Source organism: Seriola dumerili, unplaced genomic scaffold (genome assembly GCF_002260705.1).
Source record: "Seriola dumerili isolate Sdu_G_001 unplaced genomic scaffold, Sdu_1.0 BDQW01001191.1, whole genome shotgun sequence".
Taxonomy (NCBI): domain Eukaryota; kingdom Metazoa; phylum Chordata; class Actinopteri; order Carangiformes; family Carangidae; genus Seriola; species Seriola dumerili.
Window position 1 is genome coordinate 942,959 of NW_019175446.1, and position 20,646 is coordinate 963,604.

At 44.5% G+C, this 20,646-nt stretch overlaps 1 protein-coding gene across 1 annotated transcript in view; it reads left to right on the forward strand.

Moving 5' to 3' along the window:
• LOC111238083 (E3 ubiquitin-protein ligase SMURF2) overlaps window positions 1-20,646 on the forward strand; it is a 45,486-nt gene that overhangs the window by 20,533 nt on the left and 4,307 nt on the right. The window contains exons 2-12 of the mRNA XM_022767480.1: window positions 868-906; window positions 2,085-2,193; window positions 6,706-6,839; window positions 9,697-9,762; window positions 10,430-10,514; window positions 10,751-10,834; window positions 11,491-11,705; window positions 13,521-13,605; window positions 14,633-14,791; window positions 14,926-14,973; window positions 19,629-19,830. Of these exons, the coding sequence (XP_022623201.1) occupies window positions 868-906; window positions 2,085-2,193; window positions 6,706-6,839; window positions 9,697-9,762; window positions 10,430-10,514; window positions 10,751-10,834; window positions 11,491-11,705; window positions 13,521-13,605; window positions 14,633-14,791; window positions 14,926-14,973; window positions 19,629-19,830 (1,226 nt within the window). The remainder of the gene's footprint in view (window positions 1-867; window positions 907-2,084; window positions 2,194-6,705; window positions 6,840-9,696; window positions 9,763-10,429; window positions 10,515-10,750; window positions 10,835-11,490; window positions 11,706-13,520; window positions 13,606-14,632; window positions 14,792-14,925; window positions 14,974-19,628; window positions 19,831-20,646) is intronic.

Genomic DNA, 20,646 nt, shown 5'->3' on the forward strand with positions numbered 1-20,646 from the left:
TATTTTTCCAAATATATTAATCTTGTCTCATCCTTATCCAACCCAATACCAGATCAGTATTCAGACCAATTAGTGTCTGTTCCTCAGCAAAGCCTATCACAGAAACAAGCTCAGCCGAAACTGTATTTCCATGTGCCTGACTCACTGGCTGTAACTCCAGACGCCCAGGTGGTTACTGAACTTCCATCCACACATATACAGGAGGGAGGGTGTAAGTGGCTCTGCCTCATCACCTCAGCAACCGCCTCCATGGCTCCTGGAGTAGATCAACAAGATCAAGCCTCTCTGCTTCAGGCAGGCTGCTTTGTGAAGGAGAGCGAGAGACAAAACATCACCTCCTCTAAGCTGAGAGGCTGAATGTTGTATCGACGAATAAACAGTGACATGTTTTTGTAATCTAATGATACAACTAATACAAGTCTTAATTGCTCTAAAGCTTCGGTTTTTAACGTGCAGCTAAGGATTTGCTTCCTCTGCTGTTGCTGACAAGGTGTCTTGGCGTACACTGTTGGCATTCTGCGCTATAGAAATGCAATCTAATTGTAGGCAAGTGATGGTTTGTGTAGTCTATACCAAAGTTAGTCTGTGTGTGACTCAGACCTGTGATGCAGTTGTTCTCTGCAGTGTTTTCTTACTTCAATCCTGAACTAGACAAATCATTTCCTGCTTGCCCACCCATGCACATTCCTGCCACTTTTCTAACATATGCGTCTGAAGTAAAAACATAAAACTTAAAAGTAAGTAAATGAGCCGTTTCAGACGGCCGTGCTGCTCGTCAGCAGGATTGTTAACCTCCTAACTCTGATTTTACTATTTGTGAATTCAGTGTTTATGTTAAATTAACCCTTGACTCTTACTCTTTTTCAGTCCTCTGTGCCAAAAACCTGGTGAAGAAGGACTTCTTCCGTAAGTACCTGCCAATCACAGCTGTTTATGATAAACCTGTCTGTTCTTTTCACACCCTGTTTTCCCTCCTGGTTTTGTGGATATATGCTGCGTTCACTGTACAGACCTCTCGAGACTGAGAAATGTGGTGCCCTTTGCTGTTAGCTGTCAACAACACAATAGGATCCACTTACACAGCCATTTCAGCAGATGTGGATGGTTTACTACACATGTCCTTGGTAGAAGGAGAGTGTTGTCTACATTGTGCTCTAAACACAAAAATGTGGACTGAAGCGTGAGCCCTGACATACTGTGTCTGATACACTGCATACTTTTCCACAACCACTTGGCATAAAACAGCCGGTTCATTTAGTCCTCTAAAGACTTAATAAGTCGTGTGTAGGTGTCTGCGGTGCTGTGAGTGTTTTGGTGTGTTTGGGTCGGGCTGTCATGGTGAATGAGCATGTAAAGGTCTTCTGCTCACTCAGGTGATTTCTGTGGTGCCCATTCCTGCCATTCCAACGCTCAGGAGCTGAGCAAACATTCAGTCAGGGAGCTGGTGCAGAGCAGCACTGAAACCACAGATAAAACTTGTCTGTTGATGCATTTGTGTCCGTTAGTGTTCGTTCTCCAACCACATCCACTTATTTGCAGCGAGGTTAATTTGCATTATCATTATTCTCTCTCTCTCTCTCTCTCTCTCTCTGCTTTGAGGAGAAGTGAATCATGTTGTGCACAAAATGTTGGAAATAAAAACAGATGTCCATCACAAATCATCAGAAGCCAAAGTCTTTCTGCACTTTGTTTTTAATAATGTAAAACAGGGACTAGAGAGCAGCTTTGCGCAACACACCCAACACATATGTTGCAACCAGCAAAGGTTTTATATTTCTCCTGATAACTGCTATTGATCATCTAACTTGGAATTGCCATATTGCAAAAGGACCTCATTTGACATCAAAAGACAAACATTTTGTGGACGTAAATAATGAGTAATCTGTGACGATGTCTGGAAACGAGCGCTGTAAACACCGCAGCATCTGTGTCAGCTGTATTTATCCCCATCTGCCGCGTAGCAATCGAACACTGCTGTGAAACGTTGTCATGTGTGTGTCATCAAACAGTTTGTTATCTGATATTTATTCTTGGTCAGAGTGGCTGAGTGTACGGTGTCGCTGTGTTCTCTTCTCTCTCTGCAGGCCTCCCCGATCCCTTTGCCAAGGTGGTTGTGGACGGCTCGGGGCAATGCCACTCTACAGACACTGTGAGGAACACACTTGACCCCAAGTGGAATCAACACTACGACCTGTGAGTCAGAGCTTTTATTTTTTATTTTTTATTTTTTTCATCGCACTTCACACAGTCATTTCTTGCATCTGTTTTTAGAGAGAGAGAGAGAGAGAGAGAGAGAGAAAAAAAAATTAGATTCCTTCTCGGTTTATTTGAATACCTCCCACCTAACTAAAGACTTAATCTGATTACAAACAGCAGTTTGAGGCAATACTTGTGCTGTTACAATGCCTCACAATTTTTTACGTCTTTCTTTATTTAACCTTGATAAGTGAGCACACTGAGACGTGTCGAGCCAGTGCCATTAACGGGACCTGAACAGTAACAGATGTAAACAGCCGTTGCATCTGGCCTCTCACTTATCTAGATTCTCTGTAATGACATAACCCTGCAGCGCCAGCAAACAGTCTAAAAATGTCCCTTGGAACAGTATTTAAAGCGCCGAAAAGGAGCGGAGTCTCCAATAGTATTTTCTTCCATTGACTGAAACACGTGCATGTCTTGTTGCACCCTGATTGCCTTTTTCCCAAAGATGGTTCGTCCTGTGAAAGTAACCTGGAAAAAAATAGAGACGGAGCGCGTGAGTGAAAATGTGAGAGTGAAAGTTTCCAGTATTCGCCCGGTGTTTATCCAAACCGTCATGCGTAGCCAACAGCAAGAGGAAGCACATGTCTCCGTTTGTTTGGTTGCCGGGGATACAGGACCCTCTCTCTACATGGCTGTTAAATTAGCTGCTCATGTCACATTTGACAAGAGGGAAAAAGTCACGCGCACGTACGCACACCTTAAAGATAAATAGATGGAGGGGAGAACACAGACTCGTGGCCTCGGCGGAGCTTCTCTGCACCGCTTCGTACCAGGAGCCTACGGACGTAGCTGCCTTGGGTTTATGCTGTACCCACTTTACTGTCTGCCGGTGTTTGTCCTCATGGCCGGCAGAAGGACTCTCAGACGGTGTGTTGGAGGAGACGGGTTTTAATTGACTGAGAGCAGCCTAGAAATCCGTCTGGCTGGCTCACACTTATTAAAATAGGGCCTGCAACACCTGGTGTTCCCGATACAGCCTAGTGCATTAAAGCTGTTGGCAGTGACTCTTTTTTTCCATTTGTTATATGTGCTCATGTGAGGGTGTAGAAATCCTGTTGAAGTGTGCCTGTTTATGTGTGTGTTTGTGTGTGTGTGTGTGTGTGTGTGTGTGTGTGCGCGCCCTCGGGCTTGGTTTCGTTGGTCAGCCGCAGCCAGCAAACTGGCCCGTGAACTGTGACCCTTCAGTTTTGCTGCAGGATGTGGCCGACATGCCAGGGATAGCAGACACAGTCGGTGTGGCTGCGTGCCACTGCGGCTCATTCTGCCTGCACCGAGTGTGTAAAACAGACAATGACTCAAGAACCACATGGAAACATCAAGGGAAAACGTTAGCATTACAGTCACTCCCGCTGAGGACAAGGACGCAAGTAATTATTGGTAACTTAACGATTTCTTTAAGAGGGTCTTCATCTCCTTACTGAGCGCCATGACGTTGTTTTCAAGTGAGTCTCCTGCCACTGCAAACTCACATTTGGTTAAACGGACGCCCTTCAGATTCAGCATTAATAAAAACTATATCTGCAATGTTAAGCATCCGGTCCAGACGACAATTATTTACACACACTCATCCATTCCTCCCAGTGTCTGAACTGATGGTGGACTGAATTTCTGTGCAAGCACCCGGTTAAACAGCATCACTATTAAAGGCTCTATTACATCCGCAGTATTACGATGTAGTATAAGTAAGGCTGGGGAGAAGGAAGAGCTTTAGTGCCACAGTGTAATAGAAGAATAAGAGATTCCCCTCATCTATATGTTTATCAGAGAACTGATCGGTTCCAGGGTGTTGTTGGTGTGTGTGTGTGTGTGTGTGTGTGTGTGAATTCTCACCGTGTATCACGTTAATTAACAAATATCCACCCTGGTGTACTTATAATGCTTTCGTTTCAAACTACAGTTAGTTTGAATCTTTCCAGAGCAGTGTCTCGAGATGAACTCAAGTAACCTTTCGTTGACATGTTCCAAATGTGTTCATTTTAAACTGGATGTTATTTCACCTTGTTGATTATATAAAAGCAGATATTGTAACAATAATTTTCTCATACCGTTGAAGTGATTTAAACATTAATTTTTGTTAAATCACGTTATTTCAACCAAACTGTTCAAACTTCTCTGTTCGCCTGCTGATTCATTTTCACACTTCCTGTTGTAGTGTTCAGGTCTTACAGCTGATTCAATATGTGGATTTTTTTAATAGCAAATTCCTTCTTTCTTTTTAAAATCACTCTAGCACCCCCACAGTCTTTCCACATACCTACTGCCTGGTGAAGTTGTATCTCCTGGAAGCACATTTAACCCTCACACCCTGACTTTACTTTACAGTGTTAAGTTTAGCTAACAGAGTCCGGTTCACAGGTGTAAGTCCACGTATTAAAACACCTGCCAACCTGCTGAGTGCAACAGCAAGGATCCAGTCCCAGGTTTTGAATCGTAGTAGTCCTCCTGCCCTTATTGTGTTGTTTGTATCTCAGATTGTTAGTGTTGCTGTAAGGCTTTTTCTTCTACTTTGACCATATGTTCCTGGCAGGAATTTGGTGCAGGAAAAAAAAAAAAAAAAGCTACTAAAAACAGTGCTCAGGATGCGTCTTGCATGAATACAGTCTGCCAAATAAAAGGATGTATTTAGAAAGCACATCTGCCTCTTTAAATCTGCTGGTTTTTCCTTTTTATTGCAATTTTCCCATTGTCTCTTATGTGTGTGTGTGTGTGTGTGTGTGTGTGTGTGTGTGTGTGTGTGTGTGTGTGTGTGTGTGTGTGTGTGTGTGTGTGTGATTGCCTGCAACTGGTATTAAAAATCTTAGCCAGACTAATGAATTTTATTACATGGAGGGTGATCCAGATGACTAGGGTTTGGTTATAATACTTCCCTCCCGTCACGTCTGTCTGACATAGCAGCTCTCTCACATCGCACCCCAGACAGGCATTTGGCATGGACTCAAAATGTCCAGACGTCTTACTCACAGCCCCATTGTTTCATATCCCTTTTAGTAAGCAGCATGATAATTACAGTGGGATGTAGTCCTGCCAATCGTACAGATGATTAGTTTTTGACTGAAGGAGGGAGCCCACCCGAGCAGATGTGCCACAACAGGTTCACATGGGTGAGACTTTATCACGTCCCGGTCTCGCCTGACGCAGGAGGAGAGGCCGAGACGACGGCGGGTATGAAATGTACAGGAGGAGACGGGTACACGCCGTCAGGAAATAATCTTGTCTGTTTTATTTAGCTGCCTGTCGTTGTCTGTCTGAATACGGTGTAATTACCTGATCAAGTTCTTTACTGGCACAGCAGGCAAAGGATTGTTCCTTTACCATTGTTGTTTTTGGCTAAGATAGTGGATTGGCTCTATGGATGGCAGATTGCCATGAAACCTGGTACAAACACTCATGGTCCCCCCTCAGGATGAACTGTAATAACTTTGATAATCCCTCAACTCTTCCTGCACAGCTTCAGTAATTTAGTTTAGGAGGCAAAACTCCCTCAATTTATATGAGTAATATTACAGCCCTCTACATTTGACAGTGTGATTGATGACTGTTCATACCTAATTACGTTTTCAATTAACAGATTTAATCAAGCTGGTCATTTTTACCTTTTTTTTTTTTTGTTTCTTTTGTTCCCATTTATTCTGAAAAGTTATTTTTACTTTTGTAAAAATGTTATGTTAATGAATTCAGCTCAAACCAAAAGGGGCTAGAGAACTGAAAGGTTGGTGTCAGCCTTATTTTTAAAAAAGCCAAAAGACAAATGTCGACTCTTTTCCTGCGATCTGAAACACAGTCACAGTTTACAGTATTTTCTCAGTTGTAGTAGGTAGTTTTTTTTTTTGTTTTTTTTTTGGCTGCTCATCCAGTCATTGTAATTAAAATTTTATCTCCTCTCTCTCTCTCTACTGTATCTCTGCTCCCTCCGTCCTCAGATAAATCACTTCTGCTGATATGTGCGGCGGGCTGCTGTGAATATTATAAATGATTCACAGGATCACAGTCTGCTTACGGTTTTCTGTCTCATACTCAGACGCTCAGGGTCAGATTTACTGGCTGGAAAATCCCGTTCTGCCTCCCCACCTTCCTCTTCCTCCTCCATGTCCTGACTGTGTCTTGTAATGCGTCCTTGGCGAGGTAGACTTGAGCGGTAGACTTGAGCGGTAGCCTCTGTGGCGGATGTGTGTCTCCCCTGCATTGCCGGGGACATCCTGAGCGAGACTCTTTGTCAACACGTGACGCGTTACATGTTGACATCACCACTACTTCTCTAGTAAAGTCCAACAGCTTTAGTTTAATGAGCAATTATGTTTCAAGGCGAAGATTATCACAGAAACTGAAGCTGAAACACAGACACTGTTCGTTAAAACCGGTCACATCGGTGATTCTCATGGTGTCGAGGGCAAAGCCTCTCAACGCTGAAAATTAATTATGTCTCCTTTCATTTATCCCCCTCAGATACATTGGAAAATCAGACTCCATCACCATCAGTGTGTGGAATCACAAGAAGATTCACAAGAAGCAAGGGGCCGGGTTCCTGGGCTGTGTCCGCCTTCTGTCCAACGCCATCAACCGCCTTAAAGACACAGGCTGTAAGTGTCAGACCGCGGCTCAGCTGCAGCATCCTGTCTACGCACAATCGCATTTTTAAGTTGATTTATTGCCATTGTTAATTTTACAAATCTCTGACCTCTACGTGACGCTGTCTGGTCTGTGTAAGACTGCGAGATGTACGCCTGAGGTGTTGCTAAGGTTTCCACAGAATATAAACTCGTACAGAAATGGATACTTAACGGCTAATATCATAAATATTTACATACGTTTACATTCAGTCTTTCTAAACAAAAGGCATTGTGGGTATTTTTGAGGTCTGAGAGCATTTCCTTCGTCACAAAACAGTTGCAAAGTTTGTTTTTAGATATTTTAAGTCAGTAAATCAGTAAATCAGTCTTCTTCTTCTTTGCCCTTATTGCAGCAGAATAGGGTGAAACCTGAGGCAGGACGTGAATCCCGCCACACGTGTTCCTGCATGTGTCCTCTCACGCGTGCATAAAACAAATAAAACAAAGGACACACTCATAAAACCATCACTCCATCCTGCTACCAGTGGTCCAGAGCTCCACAGGTTACCATTTTTAAAAGCTTTTAGCGCAGTCGAGGTCCTCGTAGAAGAACCGGGGTTAGTGGTAAATATCAGTATACTCTATATATAGTGTGATTTTATTAGAAATAAAAACAGACACAAATTTGTTGGTGCTGTTTTACTCCAAAATTATTGTCTTATAGCTCAGTGCAGGATGCAGGCAGCTGTAATGCAGTGACTCTGTTTTTCCAGATCGGCTTATTCTGACATTATTAAATTGTAGCACAGATCTTTTTGCCAAACTCTTCGTGACTTGTGTTTTACTTTTTTTTTTTTTTTAGCTATTTACGTGTCGTTCTCATTCACTCAGTTCATTACTCTGTACCGGGGAGCAGAATAACTTCTGAATTGCTTATCGCAATTATCCATGAAACGTCAATCGTTGGTACCGAATGATCCGATTGCCGGAGCCCTAATGGTAAAAAATGAGGCCGCATCCATCAAGGCAGTCCTTGTACCTGTAGTGTGATAAGAAGCAGAGGTTAATATCCCGGTGCTGCTGTCAGGGCTAAGTGACTGAACATAGAGTAGCTCCTTTTAATGTCCTGTCTGCCTCACTAGGGCTGACAGAGGCCAGACCAGGGTGTGAGAGGGGTCAACACTCTGCCCCTGCCAGAACAGGAAGAGCCAATCAACATCACCCTGCAATTACAGTAAAAATGTCTCATGTCAGAAGCTAACTGGATAAATGAGATACAGGCTTTAGCAAATGGCTCCTAGTAAAAGCAGTGCCAGACAGTTGTAGCTTCAACAAAGCGGTCTGGAGTGATTTTTTATTTTTTTTTCTGCGTGGTGAGCCGGTACCTGCTCGCCGGGCCCGCGGCCTCGTAGGCATGAACGGGAAAGAATCCCACCGGTTTTTCCTAGAAGCCCCCTGACACTGTTGTTTTCCTGGAGCGACACAGGAAACCTGAACCCTGTGCCACAGCTGTGAGTGGTTTGCCTCTGCATTTCCTTTCTCCTCCTGGCCTCCTCCTCACCCCTGCGTCTCAGCGTCGGTCTCCTACATAGACTGGCAGCGTGTGCACACACGTACATAAACACAAAATGCCGTTGTGACTAACCTCCCTCTATCTCTGTCTGCCGATCTAGACAACCGGTCATTTCACGCAGACATGCATAATTGTACAGCTATTTAAGTGTAAGCGTAGATTTTGTTGTGTTCTCTCTGTTGTGGTCTCTCCCCCTCCGTGTATTTGTCATTCTTTTGTGTTTTGTGCGCCTTTACCAGCAGTGTGAGTGTTGTCCCCCTCCGCAGGCCTTAGTGAGGGCACAGGGCTGACTGGGAAACATTTGTGTATAATTGCAGAGTGTCTTTGGTTGACTGTAATGTTTATATATAATTGCAGAGTGTCTGCGTTTTCTCGTCTTTGTGTATATGACTGCACAAGTATTTAAATGTATATACTTTTATACATCTCCAATGTGTGAGTGCACTTTTCTGCGTACGTTTTTTTTTTTACTGCCTGTGGGTGTGTGTGTGTGTGTGTGTGTGTGTGTGTTTTCTCTGCGGCTGCTGACCTCTGGCCAGCCTTGTAACGGTTTGACCATTGCCTGTTTTGGTCCCTGTTTAGTCTAGACAGACATCCTGAGCTGATCTGCATGACACCCAGACAACAGAGAGCAGATAGTGGCATTTCTCATGTCTGCAGGCAACTTGGACATTTTTTTTTTTTTTTTTTTTTTTTTTTTAGGTCTGTTTTTTTTTTTTTCTTTCTTTCCGCCTGATCTCTCTCTTTCTCCCTCACTCTCAAATTCCACAGACTTTAAGAAGTTCAGACAAAGAGTTTCCAGACTTTGGCAGAAGTTCATGTCCATGCTAAGACTGAGCGGAATAGTGCAGGCTTTGTACTGAAATTTGTCAAATGTTTGACCTCTGCATTTGAACTGAAGCCTGCTCTGTACCGATGCTCAGTGAGATTTTTACAGCCCGTGGCTGTTCCACAGACCAGACCATCTGTTCCAGGGCAAAGCCAAGCTGTGGTCTGCAGACAGAAGAATGAGAGACGGATAATGAGGGAGAGAGGAATTGACTCTGAGTGATGTAAATGATACACAGCAATGGGATTTGTCCATCGAGGAAAAAATACATCCCATCAGATGCTAGTTTACATGCATCTCTCAGAAACTAATGAATCCTCTCTTCTCTTTCTTTTCGTCCCCACTTCTCCTTCTTTCATCTTTATTCTCATTTCCTGTTTGTCTAATTGTGTTCTTTCTCTTTCTCTTTCCCCCTGCCTTTGCTTCTGCTCTCTCTCTCTCTCTCTCTCTGTCTCCACTTCTTCTTTCCATCCTCTCCTAAACAGACCAGAGACTAGACTTGAACAAGCTGAGTCCCAATGACAGTGACACAGTCAGAGGCCAGATAGTGGGTGAGTAATCAAAATGTAATCAAATGGAAGTTGCATTAAAAAAAGAAATCAGCATGTTGTCCTTCATTAACTGTGTGTTGAATAATCATGAAAGGTGGAATATGAACCCCTCATAGGCGGCATTTAAAGCAAAAGTTTAGAAGGAAGGTGATTTAAAGCTAATTTCTATATGATCCATGAAAATATTGAGTCATCCTTTTATTGCTTGACAGTTCTTGTAGTAATCATGGAGCTTGTAACGACCCTCCGTGTTCTCCTCTGTTTCTTGCACGCTGATGTATAGAATATATTTGTGAAAAATACCCTCGAGGATTTTCTTTAATGTTATTATGACGATATAAATGTGAAATATTTTGAGCTCTAGTCATTTCGATGGTTTTAAATGTCACATTTATCAGTATTTGTGTAAATTTTTAGGATTAAATTTCATAATGCCATAATTCCAGACTCTCCCCACAGAAAGGAAAAAATAAGAGTGGTAGAAGAAAAACGCTGCTTCCTTTTAACCAGTCGCTGCAGTACACCACTGATAAAACTTAACCTTATTCCTGTAACTCATAAAGATATATAGCTCAATTTTGTGCTTCGATAAAATATCTGTGCCTGCGCTGTAATCTGCTGTCTAGTAATCCTAGTGTGTGCATCTGTCTGCCATGTGTTGCTGCAGTGAGCCTGCAGTCTAGGGACCGGATAGGCACAGGAGGCCCTGTGGTGGACTGCAGTCGCCTGTTTGACAATGATCTTCCAGATGGGTGAGCGAGTTGGGGGAAATCTCTTATCATCATAGGAGGATTTTTTTAGAGGCCTTTGCAAATCCTAACACAAAAAAAAAAAAAAAAAAAAGAAACGTTGCCTTCACGTACAGGGGTAAAGATATACAGAATATAAGATTTGCATGTGGTGAGACAGCAGCGAGACTACTAGATGGTTCTGTGGCTACTTAACCATGTCCGCTCACTGCTGCGTCTGTGTGTGTTTCTGCTGCCAGCTGGGAGGAGAGGAGGACCGCGTCTGGACGAATCCAGTACTTGAACCACATCACACGCACCACACAGTGGGAGAGGCCTACCAGGTGAGTACACTCTGCAGCCCACAGAAACTCAAACCCAGACCTCTTAAATCTAACAGCAACAGGCCGATGGAAGACCTCATCTCTGACCTCAGTGCTCCCAAACTGGGGGACTCTGTCCAAAACTGGAGTGGGCTCCTTGAGAGAGAGAAAAAAAATAAATAAAAAAAAAGGTGTCAGACACAATGCTCCAGTCAGTGGTGTTTAATGATGTGGAGGAGCCAGGGAAGTTACAGAGCTGACAAGAGTGGAAATTACGGCGTCTCCTCCCTGCTCTGTCTCCGACTTTTTGTACTTCTGTTCCGTTTTACTGTCTTTATCAGCCACTTTCCTTTTTTTTTTATTATTTTTTTTATTTCTCAGCTCTTACCACGCTTTACCTCAGGCAGTCTCAGTACTTACTCAGTGAGTCTGTTTGTGTGCTGCCTTGCATGGATTTCCTAGTTAGTGCAAAAGACTTTCTAAATGGTGCCTATTGATTTGTTGCCGTTTGTGTTCGGGGCGATGTCGTCCTCATTTTCTTTCCTCTTACACTTTATTTTCTGTCTTTTATTTCTTACACTGATTAACCACTACTTAACCTTTTCAATTTGGTTCTTTTCTTGTCTCCCCATCACCCTCCTCCTCTTCCTCCCCCCTTCCCCGTTTGCTCCTCTCAGGCCTGCATCAGAGTACTCCAGCCCTGGCCGGCCTCTCAGCTGCATCGTGGATGAGAACACGCCCATCAGTACGAACGGGGCCACGCCCACCACGGCGTTGCCACCCAGTGACGGCGACCAGCGGGCCCAGGAGAGACGGGTCCGCTCGCAAAGGCACCGCAACTACATGAGCAGAACCCACCTGCACACGCCCCCGGACCTGCCTGAGGGCTACGGTTAGTTACCGCGGGGGCTGTTGTGCTGTTTGCCTTCCAGCTGGGAAAATATAAACCTTACGGAAAATGCATCGTCACGACCTTGTTGCTTCTTCCTTTTTTTTTCTTTCTTTTTTTTAAAGTAGTTAAAATAGTTCAAGGTTGGTGTAGTGTATGCCACTCGTATGTGTCTGGATATATATATTGTCAAAAATGAGCAGATCATAAACCACAACACTGGTAACTGATGATGGAAATGGAAACACACACACACACACACACATCCACTGGAAACACACTGGATGACACACTATACCAGAGATTCCAACAACAGTGCTTGCAGTTCCCCGGTGGTATGTGGAAAAACTGTGGGAAAAAAGTTACTGTAACTAATATCCACTTTTATATAATTACTAGTGTTAAATAACATCCAGTTTAAAACCAGCTCAAAGGAACGCATTCGGGACATGACTGAGGGTGTCGAGCTCATCTGTCAGGGCTGTTGGGTGCACGTCTTTTTAAAAGAGGTTGGAAAACACCTGATACGACGTGTTGACTCCAGCTTTCTGATGCGACGGATACATATTGAATATCCTGATTACATCAGAACATGCTGTTTTTTGTTTTCATGCCCCATCAAAGGCCGTTTCCATTTCCACTTCCACTGAGAGTCGTGTCATCGTCGTTATGTCGTTGTCTTAATTTTTTTTTTTTTTTTTCTTCTCGCCTCTGCCCTCCTCCCTGCTCAACACTGGGCTCAGTAACCCGGCTAATCTGTGTCCTCATTCAGTCCAGCTGCTCTGATGACGCTGCAGCTCCACACAAGGAGCCTGAAATACTGGCTCCATTTTAGACAATCTAATTGAATTGATCTAGTTGTTAAAGGCTGGCGGCAGCCGTTCACTCCCCCCCCCCCCCCCCCCCCCCCCTCTCGCTCTGTTCTCCTCTCTGCACACAGTCAAACAATCAGACGCATTCATGTAAAAGCAAACACACACACACAGTCACACAAACTGCGATCCCCACACAGCCCTAGGGAGTTTTGTTTATCCTCACAGTGAAATCTTGTGGAGGATTTGGGAGCCAGAGCCATAGAAGCGTATCACAGCTTTGCCCTCAGTCCCACAGATTAGGCTGCTCCGAGCCGCACCACGCTAGTCTCTCCATAACTCTTGCTCTCTCTATCTCTGCCTCACTTTCTCACTGCTTGGGCAGTTCCTGTGAAAACCTGTCAGCAGATTTGATTCTCCTCATGTGAGCGCGCACACACACACACGAGCCAAGAGACGTCACCCCCGTGTGGTGAACGTATAGCGTGCACTCGTCGCGTGGGTGGGGGTTTTGGAAGGTTGTGTGTACATGCATGTTAAAGCAGGGCGGTAGGTCCAAAGAGATGCCAGAGAAGAGCTCTCTGGCAGGCAGCTCCATGGAAATATCTCTGTCAGCCCGTGATGAATGAGCTCACCAACTCAAAAGTCAGACAACCCCGTCTCTCCTCTTCTTTCCTCTCCAATGTTCTTCACCCTGTCTCTCACCTCCTCCTCCCCCCCGTCCCCTCACTCCCTCCTCTGCCTCTTCCTGGCTGCCTTTTGGGATCTCCACTGACTCAGGCAGTCCTTTTATCTCCATCTGTGTGATCTCTCTCTTACCCAGACAGATTATAAGCACAACCTGTCTATATGTGGCACATGAATTAAACTCGGTTTCATTTTGCGTATATGTTAAACATTTGACTTACACCTGATGCCCAGGTTTATTCATTTTTTTAAAAACCTATTCACACTAAGGATCCACAAATCTTGCATCGATTAACCTCCTTTTTATATCTTTATACAGAGCAAAGGACCACACAGCAGGGCCAAGTGTACTTCCTCCACACTCAGACAGGTGTCAGCACGTGGCACGACCCCCGAGTACCCAGGTACGTCTGCCGCAGAATCTACGACCTCCGGGAAACGACACAACATCACGCTCCTCTGTTATCGCTTTTTTATTGTTTTGCTCTTTTTCACTATCCCTCAATATAACACTGCAAGATACGGCACATAAACCGCAAGAGTAATAAAATTCATGAATGAGGAAATGGGGTGTGGGTCTCCACAGATGCCTAAATCAGTCAACTTAAACACTGCAGCAGATTATGAGTCTGACATGCTGTGAGAAGACCCATGTCACGGGGCTCGGGGAGGGATTCAGTCGTCTGGCACGAGCCCCTGAAAGGCCTCACTTTTGGGGACACATGGCCAACAGCACACAGGTCTCAGTCAGCCGTACCAGAGGCTGTTGGGCAATCCTCGCTCAGGCATGTGTGTCCTATTGATTACCGTATTCCAAAAGAAACGCACACGCAAGGAGATCTCAATGTGCATGTGCAAAAACAGCAACCCAGTGCACTCCAGACGCTATCAATAAAACATGACTGCTATTATAATACCTGGCCGCTGCTCGCTCGCATTCTATCAGTACATGAGTGATAGATGATATTTTTATTGCTCTTGATAGGAGGCTATTGGTCACGCCACACCTTACTGAGTGCTCCTCAGACAGCTCCAACATTAGCAGATGGCTTAGCTGCCAAGCTCTCTCATCCCTCGTGAGGCTGCGGTCCCTTTTGGCTTTAACCATGCAAAACAGAAAAGTCAGCGCCAGCATAGTGAGCCTGCTTTAATTTCCAGTCCAGCTGAAAGGGGTTGCAGGGCAGCAGTAAATAATTTAGATGGGAGGAAGAAGAAAAATAGAATAAAAGTGATTTCTCAGGCATCTCGGACTCCTGCTGTCCGCCTGAGTCCAGTTCGTCAGTGCTTTGGTATGTTTTATATCTAGAATTTGATGTGTGCGTGCTTTGTCTCTCTTCTCTCCTGTCCCACCCTACGTTGCTTCTATTTTCCCTCAGTTTTCGCGCACTAATGCTTTGTTGTGGTGTTGTGTTCTCCTCTGTTGCACCTCAGAGATCTGAGCAATGTGAACTGTGAGGAGCTGGGTCCTCTACCTCCAGGATGGGAGATAAGGAACACTGCCACCGGGAGGGTTTACTTTGTCGACCACAACAACCGCACCACGCAGTTCACAGACCCACGCCTCTCTGCCAACCTGCATCTAGTCCTAAAGTGAGTTCGACAGCGCCCTTGAGCCAGAGAAATGAGATAGTGAAATAATTTAGATGGTACATAAAAAAAAACTGGGTATAAAAGCAGAGAGATTTATTTTCTGTCTTTGTTTTGTCTTTGTTTCGTGTCTGTAGTCCAAGCCCTAATGGTTCTCGAGGAGGCATCGAAAGTCAGAATGTCAGGTAAGGTTTGGGCTCGTCGCCAGTAGTCCTCACTGCACGCAGACGGGAACACACACACACACACACACACACACTCAGACATTCACAGACTTACTCACGTTGCCTCCCCCTCAGTCAATGTTTTACAGTGGGATCCCGTGCCAAGGTGTGTTCACCACCTGTAGAGGTTCAGCGCTCAAGAGTAGCGCTTGTGCTGAGCAGACGTTCGTGCGTACACACACACACACACACACACACACACGTACAGGAATACATAAACAGCACACTCCTCCACAGTCTTTCTTTCCACACAAAAAAATTCAAATTCCTCAGCTCCACAGAGGTTTTGATCATAAAGGCGTTTTAGCACACAATCCGTCACAAAGCTGGCTTTGGCCAGACATCAGATAGCAGAGTGGAAACCAAGGCTGCTGTGTCTGTAGCTGAGGAGCGTCTCACGTCCAGGAAACGGAGCATAAATTTGATGCCCAAGTCAATGAATGAACCGTGTGTGTCTGTGTGTGTGTGTGTGTGTGTGTATGTGCGCGTACATGCCTGTGTGCATGGATGCACATGTTGAGAATTTCTTCCTCTGTGCAGCTGTTCAAACACATACTATGCTACGATAGCCATAGAATTACCCATAGGCCTTTGCTGCACAAAGGTGGAGCAGTGTACGGGTGCCTTGGTGGGCCTCCTCCGCCTGACCTCATTCCTCCTCCGTGCAGAGAGAGAGAGAGAGAGAGAGAGAGAGAGAGAGAGAGAGAGAGAGACGGAATGCATCGACGGAGAGATCAGGTTTCTTTTTTTCCTGTTCTGATGGATCAAAGAACGTGTTTGGGATTTCGTATTCGCTTTGCTTTTTTTCATCTACGGCTGTCTGAAAGGTCCTATAAAAAAAAATGTAGCCTGGCACGCCACATTTGTTTTTAATGTAGGCATTTTTTGTCATGAGCATGATTATGCCCAGATGTGTGAAAATCTCATGCATAGAATTTCTATTGTATATGTGCTCTGGTAGGATAATAAGTGGTGGGGTAATTACTTCACATCAAAAACCAGGAAATGTGTAATTTATTTAGAGGTAATAACACAGGAATTATTTTATACAGAGAAAAATATTAGCGTGTCTGTAAGTGCGCGTGTGTTTAGTGCTGTGTAGTTGTCATCGGGCACATTTGCACATTTTTTTGTTATGTGGCTTTATTGTGAAGTCAAAAGTTAAATAATATGACATTTTAGATTTGAGTTGTGGAGTGCCGTACATCTCCTGGTTATTCAAGGACACATGGACCTTGGCCAGAGATTTGTGAAATAACTTCTTTATAAATTGTGCGTGACTGAGGTTTAACTTAAGCCTTCCTCAATCCATTCTAATTACATGAAAAGTGTAATAGATGATCTTTTTTTTTTTTTTTTTGGGTACAGTTTCTGTCCTAAGTGAAAGCTGTTCTATTACTGCAAAAAAGAAAAGACTTTGGAGTGACTTTTTTTTTTTTCGCTTGTGACAAAACTCTGGAAAAGATATCAGTCGTCATGGATTTCCATCAAGACATCTGCCTTTTATCAAGTCAGGGATTTTAGAAATTCTCGCCCCTCGTGCCGTCATTCCACAAGAATGTTTGATATATATATATGTATGTATATTTATGTATGTCCATCAAAGTTAAAGTTTATTGGCCTTTTTTATTTGCTCAAGACATTGCCTAAGCATCCACAGCACGGCTTTGGTTATATTTCCTCTATGATTTTGCAATCTTCTGCTGAATCCAAGCTCCCTGACTGGTCAAGGTCACTGTTCAATAGGTAACCGAATCCGTGGCCGGTTTAAAGACCCGGCTGCAGGACTGTCCTGCGTACAGTTGCATGAGAAGTAACTGTGTCATTTCCCAGACCGTCAGTGGTTTGTCTCGGAGCGAAAACACTGCATTTTATTACCGTGAGTTGTCTCTGCAGAGAGCGACTTCAGGTAACATGCACCGGAGTCGTGCTCATCAGTGAAGAGCTGTAAAGAGAGGAGAGAACTGTGGATCATGTTTGCCTGCAACCATGATGGAAAGAGCTGGAGACACGGAGCAGGAATGTTTGATTTATGGGTGAAAGTGCAGGAAGAGATGCTCCGTGCCCTCCTTTCTCCTTCCTTCCCTCCCTCCCTCCCACCCACCCTCCCTCTGAGCTGTCTACAGTGTTTGGGTGCTGTCGGGAGAGTGCCCTTCCTGCCTCCCCTCTCCCTCTCTCGCCTTCCCTCCCTCTGAGTCTAGTCTGCAGGAAATAAAGGGATTCATGAGGAGGTCTCGAGTGTCCTATGGGGCCCTGTGGCTTTCTGGGATAGCAGGAAGTGATTGAGTTTGGTTTCTGGTGTCTGCCCAGCAGAATCCACTTTGGCTCTTCAGTCACTTTGTTAAGATGAAGTTGTCATTGCGGTTAGTGGAAAATGCAAGCTGTTGGGCGGATACTTTAGAGTAGGAGTCTGGAGCTAAATGAACGTCTGACGTGAAGTGATCTGACATGAAGTGATCTGGCTGACAGTCGAGGTTCCTCCTCTGTTTGTTTACTGCAGTGGTTTGATGTAATTACCTACGAAAGAGTCAGAATGATTGAAACTGTTTACTTTAACCTTGGCATCACTTTGAGTCTTACTTCCTATGTATACATCCGTGCTACATGAACACAGACTGACATGTGTATGCTCCCGCCACCCTCTGTGCTCGGCTCTACAGTCTGGTGTTTATGACCCTGCTCAAGGCCGAGTGTGCCTGCTACCCCCCACTGAAGTGCAAAAGGCCATTGTGCAAATAATCCTTTAGTGCTGGCCCCATAAAGGCTCCTTTGATTCTGTGCGCGCGTGTGTGTGTGTGTGTGTGTGTGTGTGTTGTGTGCCCCCTCCCTACTGTGCCACCCTCAGAGGCTGTCTTCCCAAACACAGCGCCCAGTTCAAAGTGGTATTCGCCATCCAGTGGCCTGCGCCAGAGTCGAGACCTCTGTCATCATTACCCACAGATACAGACGGTTCACAGCCGCACTGTTTACACTTCTTTGCTACTGTTTACGAATGTTGCATCAAATGCTACTTTCTTTTTTGCTCTTTTGTCTTTAACACATTGGCTTTAGAGTGAAAAGACAACTATGAGGAATTATTTGAAAGCCAGCAGCAAAGTTTTAAATCAGTTGAGATTAAACTTTTGTACATTCAGGCTTCACTGCTCTACAAAGGCAGAGAGCAGTAACTACAGAAGCAGTGAAATAGAGGAAAAAAAAACTAAGTTTTCAGGCAAGCTCTTTTTATATACAGTCTCTGGGCAAACCATAAAAAATGCAGATGCTGCACTCTGCCTCTTCAGGGGGAAAAACAACTACAAACAAAATGTGTGTTTCACCTTTTTCTTGTCTTGGATTAAACGTGTCTTGTTTGTGTCTGTTCGACTATTAGTTTACAGTAACAACAATAACAAAACATCAAACCGAACATTGAATTAATTAGGTTAACCACATGAATTCCACTTAAGTCTGAAGCTAAGCTGGCAGCTACTGATGTTCTGCTAAACTAGTTAGCTTTAGCAGGTGTTTAGGTAAGTTTTTAAAGTTTTTTTTCTTTATCCATCATGATAGCATTTAGCTGCTGCCTCATTAGTTTTGTAGAACAACAAACTAAATTAGAAACATACTGGTTCATCCAAATGGATAATTTTATTGGTTTACATCTAAATTAGTACATTTAGTTTTAGCTTTAGCTAAGGCTAGCCATAGCTACCTCCTATCCCCAGCTAGCTTTCACTTGATATAGCACATAAATTATACATTTATATGGTAAAATAGGTGATAAATCCTGTCTCGACTAAATTTTGACAAAATATTTATTTCCTGCATCTTAACTTTGTAGGCAGGTACATGTTATGACTTTCTGTCGGCCACAGTGTCTGCAGTGTTCTTCCTCTCTCCGCCTCTCAAACTTTTAGACTCGACAAAATGAACCAGTACGCCTCTGCGAGGTGGCCTCAGTGACCCTGCGTTACCACAAGTGGTACACGATGATTCAAAAGCAACAGAGATCTGCAGAACTTTCTTTCCCTCTGTCACATTGCGCCCCCCCCCCCCCAAACTTATTTTAGTTCAGCCATCTCTCTCTGTGTGAGACCACCAGGCTTCTGCCAGGTAGAGAGGAGGAGAGAGGAAGCGGCGTACGTGTTTGTGTGTGTGTGTGTGTGAGGGGGTGGTGAGTGAGGGTGAGTGAGATGTCCTACCTCCCGTAATCCCACCTCCACCTATGTCTGTCTGTCTGCGAGGGGCCGTGGCAGCGGTTTGACTTGATGTGCTTCCCAGATGACCTCAGTGTGTTTACTTCTCGTTCTCTGCAGTCAGCAAAGGACAGAGAAAGAACTCTCACTCTCAGAAAGCTGTATTTTGAGTTTCTTGGCGTTGCTCTTGTTATTTTTGTACAAGTGCTTGCTTACTTTTTTCTCACCAGTAAGCATGTTTGCATTTTGTATTGGTACACCTAAGACTTACCATTTTTGTCTTTGATCTTGTCCCCCCTCTCTCTCTCTCTCTCTCTCTCTCTCTCTCTCTCTCTCTCTCTCTTTTTCTTGGCCTGTTTCTCTCTTGCTTTTTTCCCATGCCACTCCTTTCTCTACCTCCTCCTCCTCCTCCTCCTCCTGCTGCTGTCGTCTGCCCTCCAGTCGTCAGAACCAGTTGAAGGATCAGGCCCAGCAGGCTCTGGTGTCCCCCGGTCAGCTCCCAGAGGAGGCCGAGTGCCTCACGGTGCCCAAGTACAAGAGAGACCTTGTTCAGAAGCTCAAGATCCTCCGCCAGGAACTGTCTCAGCAGCAGCCTCAGGCCGGCCACTGCCGCATTGAGGTGTCCCGTGAGGAGATCTTTGAGGTGACGATGGAAAAAAACAAGCTCAGCCATGTTATCATATCATCATCTGAAGCTCACAAGGGGTTGCAAGTTATTAAAAGATACTCAGAAACAGATACATAATTTAACCCTGTGGGAATTTCAGTTGTCACAGCCTGAGGATGCGTGAAAAAAAAAAAAAAAAAAGCATAACAAAATGCTAGAAAAACACGACAGTGATGTAATATTTGCTCCATTGCACAACCACCAGCACTCTTTCCCCAAAACTGCAGCCAACACATTTACATTTGGCACCGTAAGAAAAGACACACCCTCCATTCTGTGTTAAAGTTATTTATAGACTCACCTAAGTTATGTTAAACATTCTCCGAGGGGTTTTTCTCTTCTTGTCTACCCCCATAAAGGTCATTGCCCATAACAGTTGGCTGTGAGAATGATTTCTCTCACACTCACACACACACACGCACACACACACACACATGGGTTATCTCTGAAGTGTGAAGGTAGTCTGTTCAAAATCTAAAGCAGACCTCTTGTTTGAGATGAGGATTTTCTCAAGTACATTTTCTCAGCGGGGGAGTTTTTCTTTTTTTCCTCCCTGCATCTAGGAGGTGCAGGGCCCTCATCAGAACAACACCACCTGCAACAGACTGCATGACCCTCATAAAATATGCACTGGAATGTGCTGGAACAGCCGCGTCTGTTAATCTGAACGAAGACATTTTTGTTGGCTGATCTCAATGTGAGAGAGAGAGAGAGAGAGAGAGAGGGGCGGGAGGGAGGGGGCAGAAGACGTCTTGAGGTTGAGCGAGACATAACTGCATAGCTTCTCCAGAC